We start from the raw sequence: 19554 nt of genomic DNA, 5'->3' as shown, positions 1-19554 counted from the left end.
ATGAATGAAGCATTTGGTCAAGAAGGAGATTCCTATGCAAAACTTAGATGGTATGCTGATGCCTTTTCACGTACCAACCCAAACAGCATAGTACAACTTGAAGTTGACGATGTGTCTCGGAGATTTAAAAGAATTTTCATTGCACCACATGCTTGTATATCTGGCTTTCAATATTGTCGACCAGTTTTATATGTGGATGGTACATTTTGCAAGACTCGTTTTAACGGTTGCATACTGGCTGCTGTGGCTAAAGACGGTAACAATGGTAATTTCTGAACATTTTAGAATTCATCCAATTTAATCTAAAAAAGTATCTACTTTTTCAACATCATTTTTCATAATTCTATGTACATTATCTTACATTTTCAATTAAGTTTACAAAATTATACATAAAGTATGTATATTTTATATAGGTTTCAAACTTTAAAGTATGAACATTATTGTAAATTTACCATACAATAAGATAATTTTACATAAGTATGCTCGATGAATATTTAAATTTTCATACTTTCACTAAAATATTTTCAATTTACAGGTCTATTTCCGTTAGCATATTCTGTTGTTGATGTTGAGAATGACCAAAATTGGGACTGGTTTCTAAGGCATTTGCGGAATGCTCTGAATATGGAAAAGACGTATATCTTTATTTCAGACCGTCACAATGGTATAATCAACGGTGTCAAGAACATTTTCCCGACAGCACACCATTCCTTCTGTGTATGGCATCTAAGGAACAATCTGAATTTAAGATTGGCAAATGGAGCTAGAAAATCAAAATTCTTCCAAACATTAATTTTCAAGGCTGCTAGAGCTCTCCCCGAATCTGAATATCACGCAACTATTAATCAGATGATACAAATGGGTGGTTCAAAAGTTGCAGCATTTTTTAATTCCTTAGACCCTGCCTCTTGGGCAGATGCTTTCTTTCCCGGTATAAGGTACGATATGATAAATTTGTGTATTCATTTCATTAACTACCTTGATAATTTTTGTTGACATTACGTATTGTACCGTATACAGTTTTGACTTTATGTTACAAATAACATGTATTTTACACCGCATTTCGATAGTTTACTGAAAAGTATGTATTCTTTTTGTTAAAAATTATCGACTTCAGATAGAAATATTTAAAATTTATATACGTTTGATTTGATACAGATACACGGCGATATCATCTCAACTCTCAGAATCCTTTAACAATCAGATTCGACATGCTCGTGCACTACCAATTACAGCAATGTTGGAGGCAATTCGTATTCATATAATGAACAAAATGAACACAGCAAGAGAATTGTCTAAAAAATGGACGACGTTCTTGTGTCCAACCATCACTGATCTGTTGAAAGCAAAATATGATAGTGCTGCAACCTGTAATATTGCCCAGGCAGCACCATTTATATTCGAGGTTTACTCAGAACCTTCTCATTGTGTTAATCTTCTACAGATTTCTTGTACTTGTAGAAGGTGGCAAGTTGATGGTGTTCCTTGTGAACACGCAATGTTGTGTATTAAAAGCTTGTCTGAAGACCAACAAGATTGTTTTTACGATCCTATTTGGACAACGGAGTCTTATGTGAAGACTTACCAGGAACATATAATGCCTATATCCAATGTTGATGAACCAAGTATTTTTGATGAAGCTACCAAAATTCTCCCACCGTTGATTCGTCGTAGACCAGGTCGTCCAAGAACAGTACGGATCGAGAGCTCTGGAAATATGCCAAGAAAATTAAGGATATGTGGTAGGTGTAAGCAACCTTCATACCACAATCGGAAAACATGTAGGGTAAACATCTGATGTATTTAAATATATGTTACATAACACTTTCAATCCACATAATTTTCAAATATTCAATCTTTTTTTCCTATGTTTTGTTTCACTATTCTATCTTTATTCTCTATCAAAAGTTTATTCTCTACATGAAGGTTATACTTGCCTAACATATGTGGTTAATATGTTAGAACACCAATCACAAAAAATACAGTACAATTGATGTATTTGGTGCAAATTTGTACAGGAAGTTTTTACAGACTTTAAATTTACATATACGTTCTGGTTAAAAGTTCTGGTTTTGTTTCATAAACTTACTGTTATTTATTCCTAAATATTCATACTTTGTCTCATGTTGTCCGTAATTTATTTCATATTTTTTCCGTGTTTAGTACATAACACGTTATTTATCAACACGTTACTCATGTTTGTGTAATAAATGAAAGGATGAAACTTGATAAATTTCAGACATTTTTCAACAAATATGAAATTTTAATTAAAAATTACAGTTCCCATCCAAATATTTTATACTTCAAACTGGCAATTATAATTCATTACAACTATTTTAAAATTCAAAACATTAAACCATACTTTAATCTAGACTATATTAAAGTTTTTTTCCACAAATCTCTGGTTTCATTCAATAGCTCGTACGTCACTTCCGCTCTTTTACGCTGAGCTAATTCAATCCAATCTCTTGCAAGGTATTCATCCGGTACTGCCCATTTGTAATGTTTCATAAATACTAAATCCATATGAAGCATAACAAATAGTCCACAATCCGCACTGTCAATCATTGATATAACATTTAGTATGAAACCACAAAATAATTTATAAATTATGTAACAATCTGTATGCATTACAGTAATCATAAAAATGTGAAATATATCGCATACTTACTTTTCTCCTTGTTGATGATCATACGGCGTCTTCGAAATCTTACATTTCTTCTTAAATTCAGGACTCACATATTTTGTTTTGTGAAGCACATCTAATATGTATTGTCCATATCTTGCAGCATTTTCTTCACATTGTTTACGTAGCTTTATGTCAAAGAACAACGAGTTGTAATGGGTCCAAGACTGATCAAAGTAATCAAATACTAACAAAGTCCAATGAATACCCCTACTGACATCTGTACTCATCGCATGACACATTGGAGCAACTATATAAGATATAAGCCCTCTTTCAGCCTCATTTAATAACCGACCGGATAGGTGGGGGTCAATGTTTGACTGGGCTGACTTGCAATTTATCATTGTCTGTCAAATAAAAACAACATACTGTATAAAACAAAACGGTTACATTATTGTAAAGTATTCATACTTTACAACAAACAAAACACATAAACTTAATAAATTATACATACTTTTCTTATCATTCTAACCTTTTTATTTGACAAAACATGTAATTTATAAACATAAAAACTTTTATATTATGAAATTATGAATTCTGTAATTAAAACTTACCCATAATTCAGAAGCGAGAACGAACACTTGTCCAGCCCCTTTTAAAACTTTGGAAGATAGATGCTTTGACCACCAATTTATAAGCTGAGCATCGGTTTCACAGTTCATCATAAGCCAATTCACCTCTCTTCCTCTAACATCACTTGTTAGATTTGATTCCCATACAATTGTTCTGCATGTTAATTGTTGTTAGTTTAAGAAATGAGTTTATAGCAAAAAATATATATTATATTAGATATAACAGATTATGTTTGTTACAATCATCATAATGTAACACAAACAACAAAACATTTCATAACCGAGTGAAAGACAAGTATTAAACTTCAAATTCATTACTTCATCTTCACTCCTTGGTTGAACTCCTCGAGCAGACCCTTCTCATTGTCTTTCACTTTCTTCCATACTTTGCTCTTCTTCCAGTTGCTAAGTGGTTCATCATCATCAATCGAAACTCCCTTCCCCTTTTTATCTTGTTCTTCAACATTGACTACCTCCTTTTTCGCAATTTCCTTCTTTTTTTCTTTATCGGCCTTTTCTTTTGGCTCGGCCTTTTCAGTTTGTTTCCTTGTTCTGGGAGCTTGTTTGATTCTCTTAATAAGAGAATTCTGTTTAGGTGTTTCACCCCCATCAACTGTTCTGTCCGATCCACCCTTAATAGCTTTTGACTTTGTTCTCTTCTTCTTTACTGATGTTGGAGTAGTCTCGACAAAGTCATCATCTAGGAGTCTTTCTGTTTCAGCATTCTCTTGATAGGTTTGAGCAACTTGAACAACGTCGGTGAAGTCGGGTGCATTTGTGAAATCTATTCCCAAATCAAAATTGGGAGTTGAACTATATTGCTTCTCTTCCTCATTAGGCACCAACACAATGGCCGTGCATGGCACGTTTCCATCATCATCTGAAAACAACAATCATGTTATAAAAAATAGATTCATCACGAAATTGACAAGTAAATAATATATCATTTATTCTGTGATAATAATATTCTATATAAAGTATGCATACTTTACCACAAATTATAATAGAAAACAGTAAAAGTATGAATAAATACTGACCTTCCTGTTGTTGTTCTTCAACATTTTCATCTTCCTGTACTTTATCATCATGTTCTACTCCATCAGACATCTCATCACTGACATTATCTTTCTCCCCAACATTATCTACCTCCTCATTCTGGTCCCCATTATCTTGACCCATTCCTTCATTATGATAATCATCCATCAATGATTCCTCCCTCTTTTCAGACTTTAGAAGTAACTTCAATTGTATTACTTCATTTCTCAAACTTTCAAGTTCCTCATCCTTTTTCTTTAATTCTTCTCTTTGTTTACTTACTTCTCTACTTAGGGCTTCCATCATCTCCATGTTATTCAACTCTTCATCAAAAGGTATCTCCACAACTACCTTTTCTGTAAACTTCAACATTTCTTTCTCTTCTTCACTCACATCATCCACAACATCCTCATAAACCTGCATGTAAAGAGTTACTTAAATCATAGGGTGTTCTGTAGATGCATTCGAATAATTTATCATAAATTATATGTAATTTATGATAAATTAGATATACTGGAAAAAGAAAAACAATATATTTATAGAGAATTTAAACTTTCATTAATAAAAGTTCACATAAAAAGTTGATTTTACCTCCTCAGGTTCAAGTCCAGCTAAATCTTTTTCCATCCCATTCTTGAATCCATCAACAGACCACCTCAAGAACCTTGGGGTTCTTGTTTCATTCAGTGCATTCTTCGCATACAGATTAGTATGCATGCACACCCAGAACTAAAGAAAAAAAAAGAAATCAAAATTACGCATACTTTATAAGTAAGAATATGCTATTTAAATAACAAATTAATTCATAAAATAATACTCACAGGCAACAGTAACAAGCAACCAGATGCTTTGGTGGGGTCTTCTGAATGTTTGTCGATCGTTTCCATCATATATGAATGTATGGCTCTTGGCCATGACACCCTGTTGATTGCTCTTCTAGACTGGATGTTCTTATAAATACTAGGCAATACAGTGAAACCAGCCAAAGTAGCAAATAGGAAGCTCGCCGAAAACATCATAATTAGAAGTTGAACAAATTCTATTGCTGGTTCACTGTTCCTCACGCATTTCTGAAGTGCATTCCCAACAACAGCACTTGAGAGACCCATATTTTTGTTTCTTGATGCTTCAAGTGTTTCCTTGAAGTATTTGTTCAAGAACGCACACTTCAACGGATCTAGATCATTTTTCTTAGGGAATGCCTCATATTCAGAACCCTCCATGGGCATTCCCAACAACAAAGATACATCTTCAGGTTTAAATTCTAACTCTTTACCCCCAATAACAAATTTCTTTGTCGATTTTTTATATCGACAAAGAACATCCAAAATGGCAATTGTAGGACGACTCGTATAATTTTCCCTTAATATTGTACCTTCTGCCATAGCATCAAACAATTGACTGAAAGGAGTTTTGCTAATCTCCTCCTTCATTTCTTCAGTCATATAGGAACGTATGCTATTGATTAACTCTATTGGTTTGCTGAGTGTGTATCTGAATAGTGCCGATGTTTTTTGCACCGGTATTAATTTCTGTTCTCCTACTATATCAACCCACTTACATGAACTTCCTTTGTCCTTCAACTTCAAACTTTTTGAACTACCACCAGCCTGCAAATATGACACAAAAAACACAATTGTAAACTATCAGCCATTAATCATGTAAAGTACGCATACTTTACCTAACATGATGGGAAATTTTTTAGACAGAATGAATATTTTTAAGGTATATCATAAATTTGTACATACAACAAGGCATAAACTTTTAAAAGATAAATACATATATGTATGTTAATCATAATTTAACAAATTTTCTTCAAAATATCAATAAATTATAACAAATTCCAAATACATTACCTCAGATACTGATGTTTCTTTTGTTTTCGATTTCTTCTTAACAACTACTTCTTCGACAGTGGCCTTTCTTTTCATAGGGCTCCTTCTTAATGTGCTTGTTTCTTCGGTAACATTCGTTTTACATTTACCTTTTGGTGCCATGTTCAACCTTTTGCTGCAATGAAAAGGACATCTCATTAAACCCTAAACCAAGATCAAATATTTCATTAAACCTTACATAAAAAATATGGTTTAATTTTCCATAAATTATATGTTTTTTATAACACAAAGTTATCTTATTATGAAACAGAAATAAAAGTTTAAAAAGAATATTTAGGTTTTTCAAGTAAAACTAAAGATTTTAATGTAGATCTGTAATTTGAAAACATCTAAGGATCTATTATTCATGAGACAAAAACGATTTTGTACCCCTTTTTTAAAAAAAAAAACGAACGAAAAAACCCTAAAACTGTTTGAATCTCCTTTAAACCGAAAAGAAACTTCACATCTACAGAGAAATCTTTACCAAAATCAACAAATCCTCTTCAATATGAAGTTAAACTGACATGCAACAACTATTTATAACGATTTAAACTCAAAGAAAATGACGTTTCGATTTCAATCGATTTTATAAAGAAAAGGGGTTTATCAACCAGCTTACCTTTTCACCTGAAGAGATTCTTCAATGTAAAAGATGAATGGAGAAGATGAAAGGATGCAAACTTTCTGGGTTTCTTGATCTATTTAGGGTTTATCGTCGCGATCTTCAGAAGATTTTGGATGAAAATAGAAATCGGTTGGGTTTAGAGAGAGAAAACGTATTTATGAAGAGTGACATTTACTTTCTGTTTCGCCATCTATAGAATCGCCCCAAATCACGCCCGCGGGTTTTGGGAAAGTTTCCCAAAACCCTCGGAAATTCAAATATCCCGGGTTTTTTAGATTTAGGATACAAGGGGTAATATCAAAAAAATTATCCATACTTTATGCCCTTCTTGTAAAAGGACTAAAAATCCATAATCTAAGAAGAATGGTCTATAAACCTATTATCAAATTGATTTTGGTCTATATACCCATGGACTCTTTTTATTTTGATTTTATGTTAGAAATCTAGGTCTATTAATCCAAAATCCTAGCAAATCTTAGGGGTTAGGGTCGGATTTTGGTCCAATACAATTTTTGGAATCAGGAAGGAATCCTTAGGATTCAAGAGTCCTAGGATTCTTGGTAGCCAAATAGACCAAAGATTCATGATTCCTACCAAATCCCACTTTTGATAGGAATCCTCCTTAGAAATCCTGCAACCAAACACACCATTACGGTATAAGAAGAGCAATGTTTAGTAAAGGCAGTGCATTAGATAGAGAGAACATTCTTTTATGGGTACAGAGAGATAAACACTATTTTCCAAAATATCCCAAAAATAAATATTGTCTCCCATAAAACTATGTTTAATCAAAGAGAGAAAAACACCTAAAACTTTGCTCGATTAATGAGAGAACCCCCTAAAATTATGTTGGATCAAAGAGAGAGAGATAGAGACGTTGTTCGATCAAAGAGAGAGATAGAGATGTTGTTCGATCAAAGAGAGATAGAAATGAAAACCATAAATCTTAGATGATTAACACAACACTTATATCCATAAAAGGGTTCATACCTCTTGTTATTGCTTGATTTCTCCATAGATTTTTAAGGTTTTAACACTGATTACAGTAATTTTTTAAGAAGTTTCTCTTGGCATAAATAAAAGTTCATATTTTTCATAAATTCAAAGTTAACCTCCTTTTTCCCAACACTGTTTACACGCCGTCAAAGTCTTTATTTCTCTTCCCAAACTACCCATGCACGCCTTAGGGTGCATTACTTAATTATGTATCGTAATATATAACTCAAAACTTCTCCATGGTTGTCAAAGTCAAACTAATTTCTTCTTTCGCTTCTCCTTAAATTGTTCGCATCCCCCACCAGTTCTTCAAGTTTTTTAAAAGAGAAGAAGATAGAGAAGAGAAACATATGAGATGGGTTTGAGATGTCAGCGGACGAACATCTCAAACCCTCATCACAATCCACCAATTTAATCCATCCAATCTCACATGCAATTACTCATTATCAAATAACAAGCTCTAATCTCTGCATGACCGACCAATTTTAACTTCCAAACCTCACCAAACTGCTATCTTCCACCATAAACAAACCAGGGAATGTTTTGAGGAGAGAGAATATCTTCTCTTCATTTTACTACAAAAGAGACCCAATATCTCTTCTTCATAGTAGATCTTAATCTTTGAGGAACAACCAAAATATTTAGACAGATCTTGAGCTCTTCTCTACTCTCATCGGACTTAACATCACCACTCGAATGGGATTGGGGAGGATCAAATTGATGGACCCCCCAGCTACTAATAGTTAAGCATCTTCAAATGACAACAAAAGGCATGATTTTCCAAGGAAACCCTAAGATCAATGATAAATCTCATCTTTCGAGGAAGCCTACTTTTCTATTCCTCTCTCTGAATTTTTAGTTTATCTCTTAATTTGAATATTTGTTGAATGGTTTCTTCTTTACTATTAGAACATATAGTCTTCAACCTTAGCCTAATTTCTCATCCTTAATTGGAATTTCTTGGATGGTTTTGTCCACTTTTTTGTTGATTTTGGTGATCTTTATATATGTCGGTAATAGGACCCTCACATTCATGTCAATTTTTCTGCATCTCTGAGTTTTTAGACGTTCATCCTTAGAGGTCAAGCTTAAATCTCAACATTTGTTGGTGGTTTACATCCCCCACCGGCTAACCGATGACCATACCTTAGATTCAAATTTATTTTCTATCTTAACTGAACATTACTGTAACCTTGGACCTTCTTCTTCCATCTTACATTACATCACCAAGAAAGGTTGTAATGAATGTGATCAATTCATGTTTATTTGGATCCATCGATTAACTCTATGGCTCATGAGCTCATATCGGCTATCTTACAAGAGATTCAACATTAGTATTAACTTACCTTTCGACCCAGGAAGACACTACGATTCGCAGTTATGTCCATCTTTGCAGTACACCTTTTGTTTCTCACTCATTAGCTCAATCTCTGTCGAGTACTTTCGTGTTTGATTTTCGAACAGATTTAACTACTTATCACAGCTTCTTAACATGCTCACTTTCACCCCATTTCGCAATTCATTTGCGATCCTTTGTCGGATTAGCTGAGTATTTATACTCGGGCTATGATGGCGATCCCACTTACCAGGTGTCTGATCAGATTTTACTTTGTGGAACTCGAGCTGATATGGTCTCTGCATATGGAGAATACTGGCGGGATAACTCGAAATCAACATTTGGTTCCATCTTACAAACACCCTCGTTTCGTTCTGGAACTTCGGGTGTCTGTTTAATCCATCTACCATGTTACAGGACGACAGGTACTAGTTCATTCTTTCAATCAATCGGAAGGACTCTCAAGACCAATTTTCAGATCATCCTCTTGAAGAGCTGTCAGGCTTATAAGTTACAGTATGAAGGAAGCTCCACTATCGAAGCTATAATGCACAATTCCTCAATTCTGGCATGTTGTCGTTTTACTTTGTTTACAGTTATGTTTGTATTTTAATTTGGATATTGTAATAGACTGTTAAATTAATGTATTTTCTTTCAACAAAAAAAAAAGATCAAATCAAATTTTTCAGTGTCCCCTACGCTTTCATTTGTGAAAAAGTTCAACTGCCAAGATCAAATCAAATTTATCACCAGCTTGTATATCGTGGGAGTCTTCAATTCCAATCACGATAATTTATAATTAGGCAAATAAAATTTTGAGATGCTCATTACAAAGGGTTCCGGCAAAATCTATAACCACCTTACATCAAATAAGATGTTTTTTTTTGTTAAGGATACATCAAATAAGATCTTGTTATTCCATTTGTCCTTAGTAAAATTTTGTTTGGATTTTTGAGTGATAGGCCCAAAAAATGGAGGGTTAATAAGCATTACCTCCAGCCCAAAACAAAAATGAGAATCAAGTCCAAATTGTCAGGACAACTCACACTTTTCTGGATTTTATTTTATTTATCCCTCTTTTACCCCTCCACGGGAAATTTTCGTGTATTCTGACGGATGACAGCGAAGCAATTAATTCCCCGTACATGACGCAGTGTCAGAGAAACATTCAGATTTTTTGAAAATTAAAAAATGGCGCCATTTTTTAGCGAAATTTCAGCCAATTTTTTTGGATCCCGCCCATTATATTTTGTTTCAACTCCTTCTTTCTTCTTATTTATACATCCAAAAATCTTCTTCATCATTCTTATTTTGTTTCACATTTTATCTTCTTCATCTCTTTCAATCTCTAAAAACATAAATTTTATGTTTTTTTTCTCTCTAAAAGTTTTATGTTCTTATTTTTGGATGTTCAACATTCTTATTTTGTTTCACATTTTATCTTCTTCATCTCTTTCAATCTCTAAAAACATCAAAGTTTTCTGTCTTTTTCTCTTTAAAAGTTTTATGTTCTTATTTTTCTTCTTCACCGTTCTTATTTGTTTCACATTTTATCTTTTTCAGCTCTAAAAACATCAAAGTATATAACCAAATGGCCAGTGCACAAAACCATTCCTGGTACAGAAGAAAATTCTCAGTTCAAAAGTGTTCAGTACTGAACCAAATGGCCAGTACACATAACAATTCCCGGTGCACAAGAACATTCTCAATACAAAAATGTCTAGTACATAACCAAATGGCGAGTACACAAAACAATTCCCAGTACTCAGTCTACAATCTCGATAGTTCAGTTTGATTAGAAATGGTTTTACAAAAATTCAAGATTACCCCCCAAACATATGGAGGCTAATCCATGGAGGTTTACCTGTTAAAGTGAATATACAAAAGTATGTCAATTCAATTCCAATCAACTGCCCCTGTTGTGCCAATTCTTATGAAACAATAAATCACTTATTTATGGATTGTGGTATTATATGGCAAATTACAACCCAACTAGGACTTACTTTGGGGAATTTTGATTCTACTACAACAATTGTTCAGAAACTAGATGAATGGATCCACAAACCAGATAACTTTGTTGTCTTTAACAAAGTCAGTATTATCTTATGGGAACATTGGAAGGCAATAAACAGATTGGTTTTTGACTCGACTCCGTACAATAACCATATAGTCTTACGAAAGATTAGAGAATTGTGGCAGACTCTAAATTTGAACTCACCCTCTATTGGGACGAACACAACCGGGTCGATTCAATGTATTCAAATGAAATGGATCCCTCCTCCAGAATCGATCATCAAAATAAATGTGGATGGTGCATTTTCTACTTTAGGAGCCAGTTGCTCAGCAATAGCCAAGGATCACAATGGAGTTTTTCTGTTCGGGGAATCGAAATATATAACATGTCAGACAATGGCTATGGCGGAAGCACATGTTGTACTACTCAGACTTGAACTATCAGTCAAAATGGATCTTCGACTAGTCATCATTGAGAGTGATGCGTTAGCCTTGACTGAATGTATTCACCAAGAGGATAACCTGATTCTAATGCAATAACGACCATTCGTGCCAGACATACATCAATTTGAAGACATTATCGAGTTAATTCACTTCCTTCATTGTTATCGACATTGTAATTATGTTGCTCCTGAACTTTCTAATTTGGTTCTCTCTAGAAACATGTCCGGTTTATGGGACATGAATAGCATTCCAAATTCTATCAAGTATTGTACTGATGATTTAAATTAATATGAAATGAAGTTACTGTTTCAAAAAAAAAAAGTAAAAAGTTAAAGAAAACAAAGTAAGACAAAATTTAGTTTTGTAAGTAAATACATTGATGTCTTTTAACAAAAAAGAAAAAAAGTAAATACATTAATGTGAACATTACATTTTCTATCGGAAAAAGTTGGGCACTTTATTGTCAACTTCTAAGTTCTAATAGTAGCACTTCACAAAAGTCATATTTACGCCCATGCATAGGTTATGTATGGCTCACTAGGGGTGGGAATCGGGCGGGTATGGGCGCCCACGGGTAAAAACACTTCGGACTCGGACGGATCGGATAGATCTTCTCTTTGGCTATTAGGGTAGTCGGGTAGATTGGGCGGGTAATTATTGATTTTCCTCTGCCCAAAGCCCGCCCATACCCACTAAAGGAGTCGGGTTGTCGGGCAACGGGCGGCTCGGGTATCGGGCATAGTTCTTCATCCAAGTCTAAATTATTTTTTTATTTATTTGTTTAGGGAATCAATTCATTTCTTCTTTGATATTTCAGTTGATTGTTAATGTTATATATATATCTATATATGCTTGTATTTGGTCTAGATCTTGTTTACAAATTTGTATTGGTCTTAGTTATAGATCTTGTATAGATAACAGAAACTCATAAAGGAATGAGATAGAGAGAGAAAAAGATTAACTAGAGAAACACTAAAAGAGTACCAGAACGACAGAAAGAGAAGTGGAAAAGGAGAAGTTTAGGGAGAACGTGGGGTATATATAATAGGGTAGTGGTGGAGTTATTAACCCTAGATCTAACGGATGAGCGATATCTTAGAGATCCCTCATCTCACGGCAACAATCTCTCCGCCTTATTGAAGATTTGAAGTGGATTTCTTCTTTTAGGCTTCCTAATGGACCACAAATGGGCGAGTATATATAGGCACCAATCGGGCTTGCCCAATCGGACTCGGGTGTGGGCGGGAGGTTGGGCAAGGGGTTTTACCCGCGCCCGCCCACTAAATTTCATCGGGCCGGGCGGGATCTACCAGCAATGGGTAGCGGGTGTCCGTGGTCATTCATGAGCTTGGGTACCCATGGGCGGTTTCGGGCTCGCGGGCAACATTCCCACCCCTATGTCTCACACACTTAATCTTCCGTGTCTAAAGCTGATGAGAGATATCTAAAGCTGAGGAGAGAGGTCTTCTACAAAAATGAAAAGCTGAGGAGAAGAGGAAGACAGCCGCATCCTAAAGGTGGATGATTAAATTCTTTCCCCTATTTGTTTAGTGGGACCTACAAAAGTTTTTTCTTCTTTGGTGAAAAGTTTCCACTAGGCACCTCACTTTTATTTACAAAATCCAGTGTTTTCCTCCTTTTTTTTCTTCTTTAACAAACTAGTAGAATCAATGTATGTTTGGTATATAGGAATATAAATTTTAAATTGAACAATCTATATAATAAAATAGGTGGATGGGTGCTGACTGGGACAAACCTCTGGATAAATCCAGCCCTCCGTCCCACATCATCGTTAATCCCAACTGTGGGATTGAATAAAATCAATCAGGTTGGCACCCGGGCGCCTATAGCAAACGAATGGGCATATCTTCTCACTTCCACCGGACATATCTTCTCATTTATGGGTAGTATATGGACGCCCAGATTACTTCAATCTTATTTCATCTTCCCCGAATCAGTTCTTCATCTCCCAACTTTCCCTAAAACGTCGAACTTTACTTTACTAATGAAGTTCACCATTACTGTCTATATAAATCAGAGCGTTCATCAACGCCGCTTTCTTCCGGCGCTAATCCTGGTGGTTGATGAAAATCACCATTTTTTAATTGTTGTTTCACTACTTTCCCCTACTTCTTCCACATTCAGTTTGGTACAAATGAATTCATTGTAAGTGAAAAGGTGAGGAAGAAAGAATGGAGGTACAAGTTTGAGTGTCGAACCTGATGTTAAAGAAGTGTGTGAAGAACTCATTTTTCAGTGTTGGTAATTCTTCTGTCTTTAATTTTTTGTGTCTTCTTTTGCTTTGGAAATAGATGTTATCTCTCAGTTGTTTGATAAAATGTTAGAAAGAAATTAGAAGGTTATATATTTTTCTTGAATGCTATCCTTCTATCTCTCTTCAACTGTTCAGTTGCTTCCTATCTCTTCCTTGCAACTTAATTCAGATCGCGGAGACTCGAATGATCAAGTAGGAGACTCATGATGAAGGAGACTCGAATGATCACATTCTTGAGACTAAAATCAGATCAAGCAGGAACTCGAATGATCTGTGTGGGCTGATATTCTTCGATGAGTGCCTCCGGCGACTGATCTTATAATATATTGTACACCCTTTTCAACTAGATTCATATTTTTTCTGTTCGTTTCAACTATTGAGACAGTAACATTGAAGTCCCATCTAAAAGGTAAATCTTATCTATCAATTTTGTTTTTCCTTGTTTAGTAATCTCTGTTTCATTTCTTATTCTCCTAGATTTAATTTCTGATTAGTTTTATGAATTCTATGTTCTTTATCTCGGGATAATATTAATATATCTATCCAATTTCAAATAGATAGAAGAAAGAGGGAAATTTAGTAGAATCATATAGAGAGGAACGGAAAAGGAATGACTTAGCCCCAAAGGTAGGAACATGAACTTTCATATTAACTCAAGTTTAGTACTAAAAATCGTTGAACTTGTAAATAACCAAAAGATTAAATCTGTTGAACTTGTAAATAACCAAAAGATTCAATCTTTTAGGGTTTGAAATATTTGAAATGTGTGTTCAAGAAAGATATGATAATATGGAATGAAATGTGAAGCTGTTTGATGATAATGAAAGACCACGGCCTCAAGCTTAGTATATATGTTCACCCGTGCAATCATATAGATCACTGATGTTGAGCTTAGATCTTTTCTTGATGTTCGAAAGTATATCCCCACCATTGGATTTCCAAGCTCGGAATTAGCACATTGTACTAAATTTTAAGAATTTCTTTAGTATAAACTAAATATTACCTTATTCATGTTCAAACCTTTTTAGGCCATTTCTAGCCAATTTTCTACCCAACAAACTGTTGATCGTCTATGAGGCAAAACTACACAAGTAAGTTCCTTTTCGTTACAGCTTGAAGATAATGATGATATGGTGTTTAGTAGGATTTGGAAACCTTTTCTTGCATGCGTCGTGCCATTTTAAAAATTCTATATAAGATAATTCTGTCTATCTAAAGCTTGGAATTTAGATTGGTGGCAATTAAATATTTAAAGAGAAATAATGGCTTGAGTTTTTTTCAAATGGATCATGGAGAGGAATGAGATTCACATAATGACATGGACAAAACCAAACAATTTTATTATAAAGGTCATTCTACATCGAATCCGGCACGGGCTATATCCTAGTATATATATATATATATATATATTAAAGGCCTCATATTTTAGCTTCGCATTAGGTCATACCAAGGCTCACATGCCTTGATCACAAAGATAAAATATGCTCATAACTCCCATAAATTGTTGTAAAGATTAGAACCTAGTGGTCGTACAAATTACTTTGCACGCTACTATTTATATCCTTAATAACATAGTTCTAAAAAATCATAGACTTTTAGTTCCACAGAAAATCGAACTGTTGTTTGGATTTTCAGACTAGATGCACCAAGGCTAGAGTAAAACACCAAGGGTCCTTTACTATTTAAGACTAGTATATGAACAAAATAGATCTTTACGAATCACATTTTTGACTAAACTAATACCAAAGTAATGTATTACAATTACCAAAATCACGTTATCCGATCATTATTCTCAGTGGTCATATTCTTTTTTCTTTTTATACGAATCACATCTTTTTTTTATGCGCCATACATTACTTTGGTATTAGTTTTTAGTTTTTTTTTTCTTTTTTGTTGAGGTACTTTGGTATTAGTTTAGTCAATATATGTCATAAATCTGTTTACAATATGAAGGTTTTTTTTAGTTTACTCCCTTTTTACCAATACCGTTTACACACCGTCAAAGTCTTTATTTCTCTTCTCAAACTACCCATGCACGCCTTAGGATGCATTACTTAATTATGTATCGTAATATATAACTCAAAACTTCTCCATGGAGGTCAAAGTCCAACTAATTTCTTCTTTCCCTTCTCCTTAAATTGTCCGCATACCCCACCAATTCTTCAAGTTTTTTTAGAAAGAGAAGAAGACTGTGAAGAGAGACAAATGAGATGGAGTTTGCATTTCATCCATCACCAAGGCCATTTCAACTATTTTTACCACCCAACAAAACAACGTTAATTGGAGTCTCCTGATCCTCACATCTAAACCGTCCATTTTACTGGTAAATATTCAACATCAAATCTAATATCTTCTTCTTTGAATTCAATTACCACAATTTCTCTTCCCAAACTACCCATGCACGCCTTAGGGTGCATTACTTAATTATGTACCGTAATATAGAACTCAAAACTTTTCCATGGAGGTCAAAGTCAAACTAATTTTTTCTTTCCCTTCTCCTTAAATTGTTCGCATCCCCCACCAATTCTTCAAGTTTTTTAGAAAGAGAAGAAGACTGTGAAGAGAGACAAATGAGATGGAGTTCGCATTTCATGCATTACCAAGGTTTTTTCAACTATTTTTACCACCCAACAAAACAACATTAATTGGAGTCTCCTGATCCTCACATCTAAACCGTCCAATTTACTAGTGATAATTCAACATCAAATCTAATCTCTTCTTCTTTGAATTCAATTACCACAATTTCAATTAAAAATCTAACCTTTTTTGGATTTAATTATGAAACATGAGTGAAAAAAGAAGAAATTAAAGTTGAGTTGATGATGTCATGGAATTAATGAACTAATTCTATCCAAATTGTCTGACTCGCCATCTTATTACCACCATGAAATTAATGAATTTATTCAATCAAAATCCTAATCACCAAGATAAAAAATTCTTAATTTGATCAAAACCTAATTATATTTAACATCTAAAATTTAAATCGCATAAGAAATTGTTTACCCTGTAGCGATTGACAAGTTTATTCCATTTGCATTTACACTGATCGGAACTTAATTAATTTTAGTAAAGAAGCTATGAGCTAGCCGCCTTCCTCCCTATACCTATACCTAGGCCCACAGAAGGGAAGTTTTCCAGACATAATTGTTTTGCAGTTTGGCGTCCAAGACTCTGAATTTTGAGATGCTCATTACAGATGGGTTCGTCAAAATCTCTAACCGCCTTACATAAAAAAAGATGCTGGTACTCCATTTGTCCTTTAGTAAAATTGTGATGTAAATGCAATTTCTTGTACAATTATACAAGGTTTTGCTATTTCCTTTTCATAATTTTCAGAAATCTCGTAATTTATGTTGAATAATAATTTTAAAGATCAGACGTAGATTTGAAAGACCAAAATTACAAGACTATTCTCATCATCAAATGACTAACGTGCCTTTTTGTGTGTCTCTCTCGTTTTTATCCGTTTTTCGTGCTCAATTCTTTAGAAGACCCCTGAGTAGCAATAACAAACAATTCGTCAGAGTCAGGGTCGGTCCAAACATTTGGAGGCCCCAAGCGGCGTTAAAAATCGGGGCCTTATATGCTTAACTAGGCAAGACCCGTGCCTCCGACACGAATGATTTCATATAGGAATGTATATTAATCACAAACCCAAAAGTAGAAAACAAGAATCAAGATCGGGCCAAATGACAATTACAAAATGTAGGTACAGATATCTTAAAATGGATTTTAAAACGAACAGAAAAATAACCATGTTTATACTATACTTCTTCATAGATTATGAAGTATTGTAAGAAGTTATCTGAGTGTTTATACAATATCTTCTTCTCTAATTATTTGTGAAACAAAGTTATTGGAATACCATTCTCTCACCCCATTTGCCCTCCCTGTATTAACCAATAAAATGATATTCAAGTATATGTTAAAAAGAATCAGCAGAAGAAGAGTTGATCCATTTAACTAATAAAAACTCGCATGGAAGATACTAAGGTTCATGTTACGATCCAATAATTTTTTTAAATAAGGTTGGAAGAAATTTTTGTAGGTTGTTTTACCAAAAATGATCTGAATGATTTTTGAATCAAATAACAAACAAGATTTTAGAGACGTTGTGGATTAGATTGAAGAAGAGATTATAATGTGTTTTCATCTTAATAATGTTTTGTATCAAATGATTTGAATGATTTTGTATCAGCATTACCGATTCCAATTCCTGAATTATATAGTAAAGCAGAGAAAATAATATTGTTCCTCGTTCCCTTTTATAAGAGTATATGAGACAACATGGTTTGGGTGGAAAGTTAACGACAAACATCTTTGTTAAAAAATTGATGCAAGTAACATGGGTTTTTTAATATTCACTGATTAATAAGGGGAGAATAATTTTCATTGATTAATAAGGAACACTGACCTGCAATTCAATGTACAAAATTTGAGAACCTTGCCAATGAGAGTAGTTCAAGGGAATATCCGTTGTTAGACTTGTTATGTCTATATGCAATCTTAGTTGTGGATGTGATGTTCAAATATATTTAGAAGAAGAGGAAGATGACATTAATTTTCATTTGAAGATTAAAAGTGAGAGTTTCTATAGGAGATGAGAGGTTTGATTTTGAGATACAAATGAAGATAAATGGTTTCAATGGATCATGGATGGTTAATGTAGTTAATAGTTTTCATATTCCAAACAGCTCCCCTCTTTTCATATTCCAAATAGTTGTCCTAGTAAGCATGAAGTATTAATTTTGTCCTAGTCACCTAGCATTCATTTTGTCCCAGTAAGCAAAACAAGTTCTGTTTTGTTATATAGATTTTTTTTAACTAAAAAACGCTTATGGGCGGAATCGAACCTTTGACTTCTTACACATAATCAAAAGACCTAATCATTGAGCCACAAGTCAAGATGTGGTTTAAAATAGTTTATAATGTTATTATTGTTTGACAAACATACATAAAAATCCAAAACACTAGGCCCTCCGTCACGTTAGGGTCCAAACCGGGCGGTTTGGCTGTTTGGGGCCCGGAGCGCCCCTGTTCAGACTAACCACTCGAAATTAACTAACTATCCCGAGTGAAGAGATTCAGATAAGACGATGTCTCATCTGGACACCTAGTCAAGCTGTTCACCTCACAAAGTGGTGCAAAGTTTTATTTTCATTTAATTTTGCTACCTCCTCTACATGTGAATTATCTTGTATTAGGTAACTATATATTATTTTGTTAGTTTACTACAATGCCAATTCGATAAGAGAGTTAGGCAATGCCTTATGTTGTTAGCAATTTAAATTTCAGCTTTAGACTTGGTCAATTCGTTTAATGAGTACGAATGAAGGCAATGTCCTCATTGTCATTGTAAAAATAATTTTGAAGTGTTTTTCACCTAAATTTCTAAGCGTTAATTTACAGGTAATTTAGGTTTGGCGATCAAATTCTTAGAGAGAATATAAATTTGGTATAGGAAGAACAATGTTTAGTGAAGCCAGTGCGTTAGAAAGGTCAATTTATGTATTTGCTCTTCCTTTACCAAATTAGTTTAAGGAGGGTGTTATAAGGATCATTTAATAAATAATGTTAAAATATAAGTACTTTGATAAAAATTAATAACAAATCTAATATTCTATTCACTTGTAGTTTTCTCTCACATAAACAACCCAACCCTAATATCGTCACTACTATCAACATCACCATTAGT

General features: G+C 34.0%; 1 protein-coding gene across 1 annotated transcript; it reads left to right on the top strand.

The window, feature by feature from the left end:
• Positions 1 to 2842, top strand: LOC147532121 (uncharacterized). Its single transcript, XM_086649903.1, has 4 exons — positions 1 to 265; positions 536 to 938; positions 1159 to 1505; positions 2790 to 2842. Exons 1-4 carry the CDS (start codon positions 1 to 3, stop codon positions 2840 to 2842), a joined length of 1068 nt encoding a protein of 355 aa, XP_086506029.1.
• The last annotated feature ends 16712 nt before the right edge of the window (positions 2843 to 19554 follow it).

This window comes from Eschscholzia californica, unplaced genomic scaffold (genome assembly GCF_041429995.1).
Source record: "Eschscholzia californica isolate CP2 unplaced genomic scaffold, dmEscCali1.0.p SCAF_6, whole genome shotgun sequence".
Taxonomy (NCBI): Eukaryota; Viridiplantae; Streptophyta; class Magnoliopsida; order Ranunculales; family Papaveraceae; genus Eschscholzia; species Eschscholzia californica.
The sequence above is the reverse complement of the archived record's forward strand: the minus strand, read 5'-3'. Positions and strand labels throughout refer to the sequence as shown.

Excerpts from the sequence above, each read along its gene's own strand:
- LOC147532121 (XM_086649903.1), top strand. The coding sequence starts at position 1 with ATGAATGAAGCATTTGGTCAAGAAGGAGATTCCTATGCAAAACTTAGA. Across the intron at positions 939-1,158 it reads GCTTTCTTTCCCGGTATAAG|ATACACGGCGATATCATCTC; the intron begins GTACGATATGAT and ends GATTTGATACAG. Across the intron at positions 1,506-2,789 it reads TTGTGAACACGCAATGTTGT|CATTTTCTTCACATTGTTTA; the intron begins GTATTAAAAGCT and ends CATATCTTGCAG.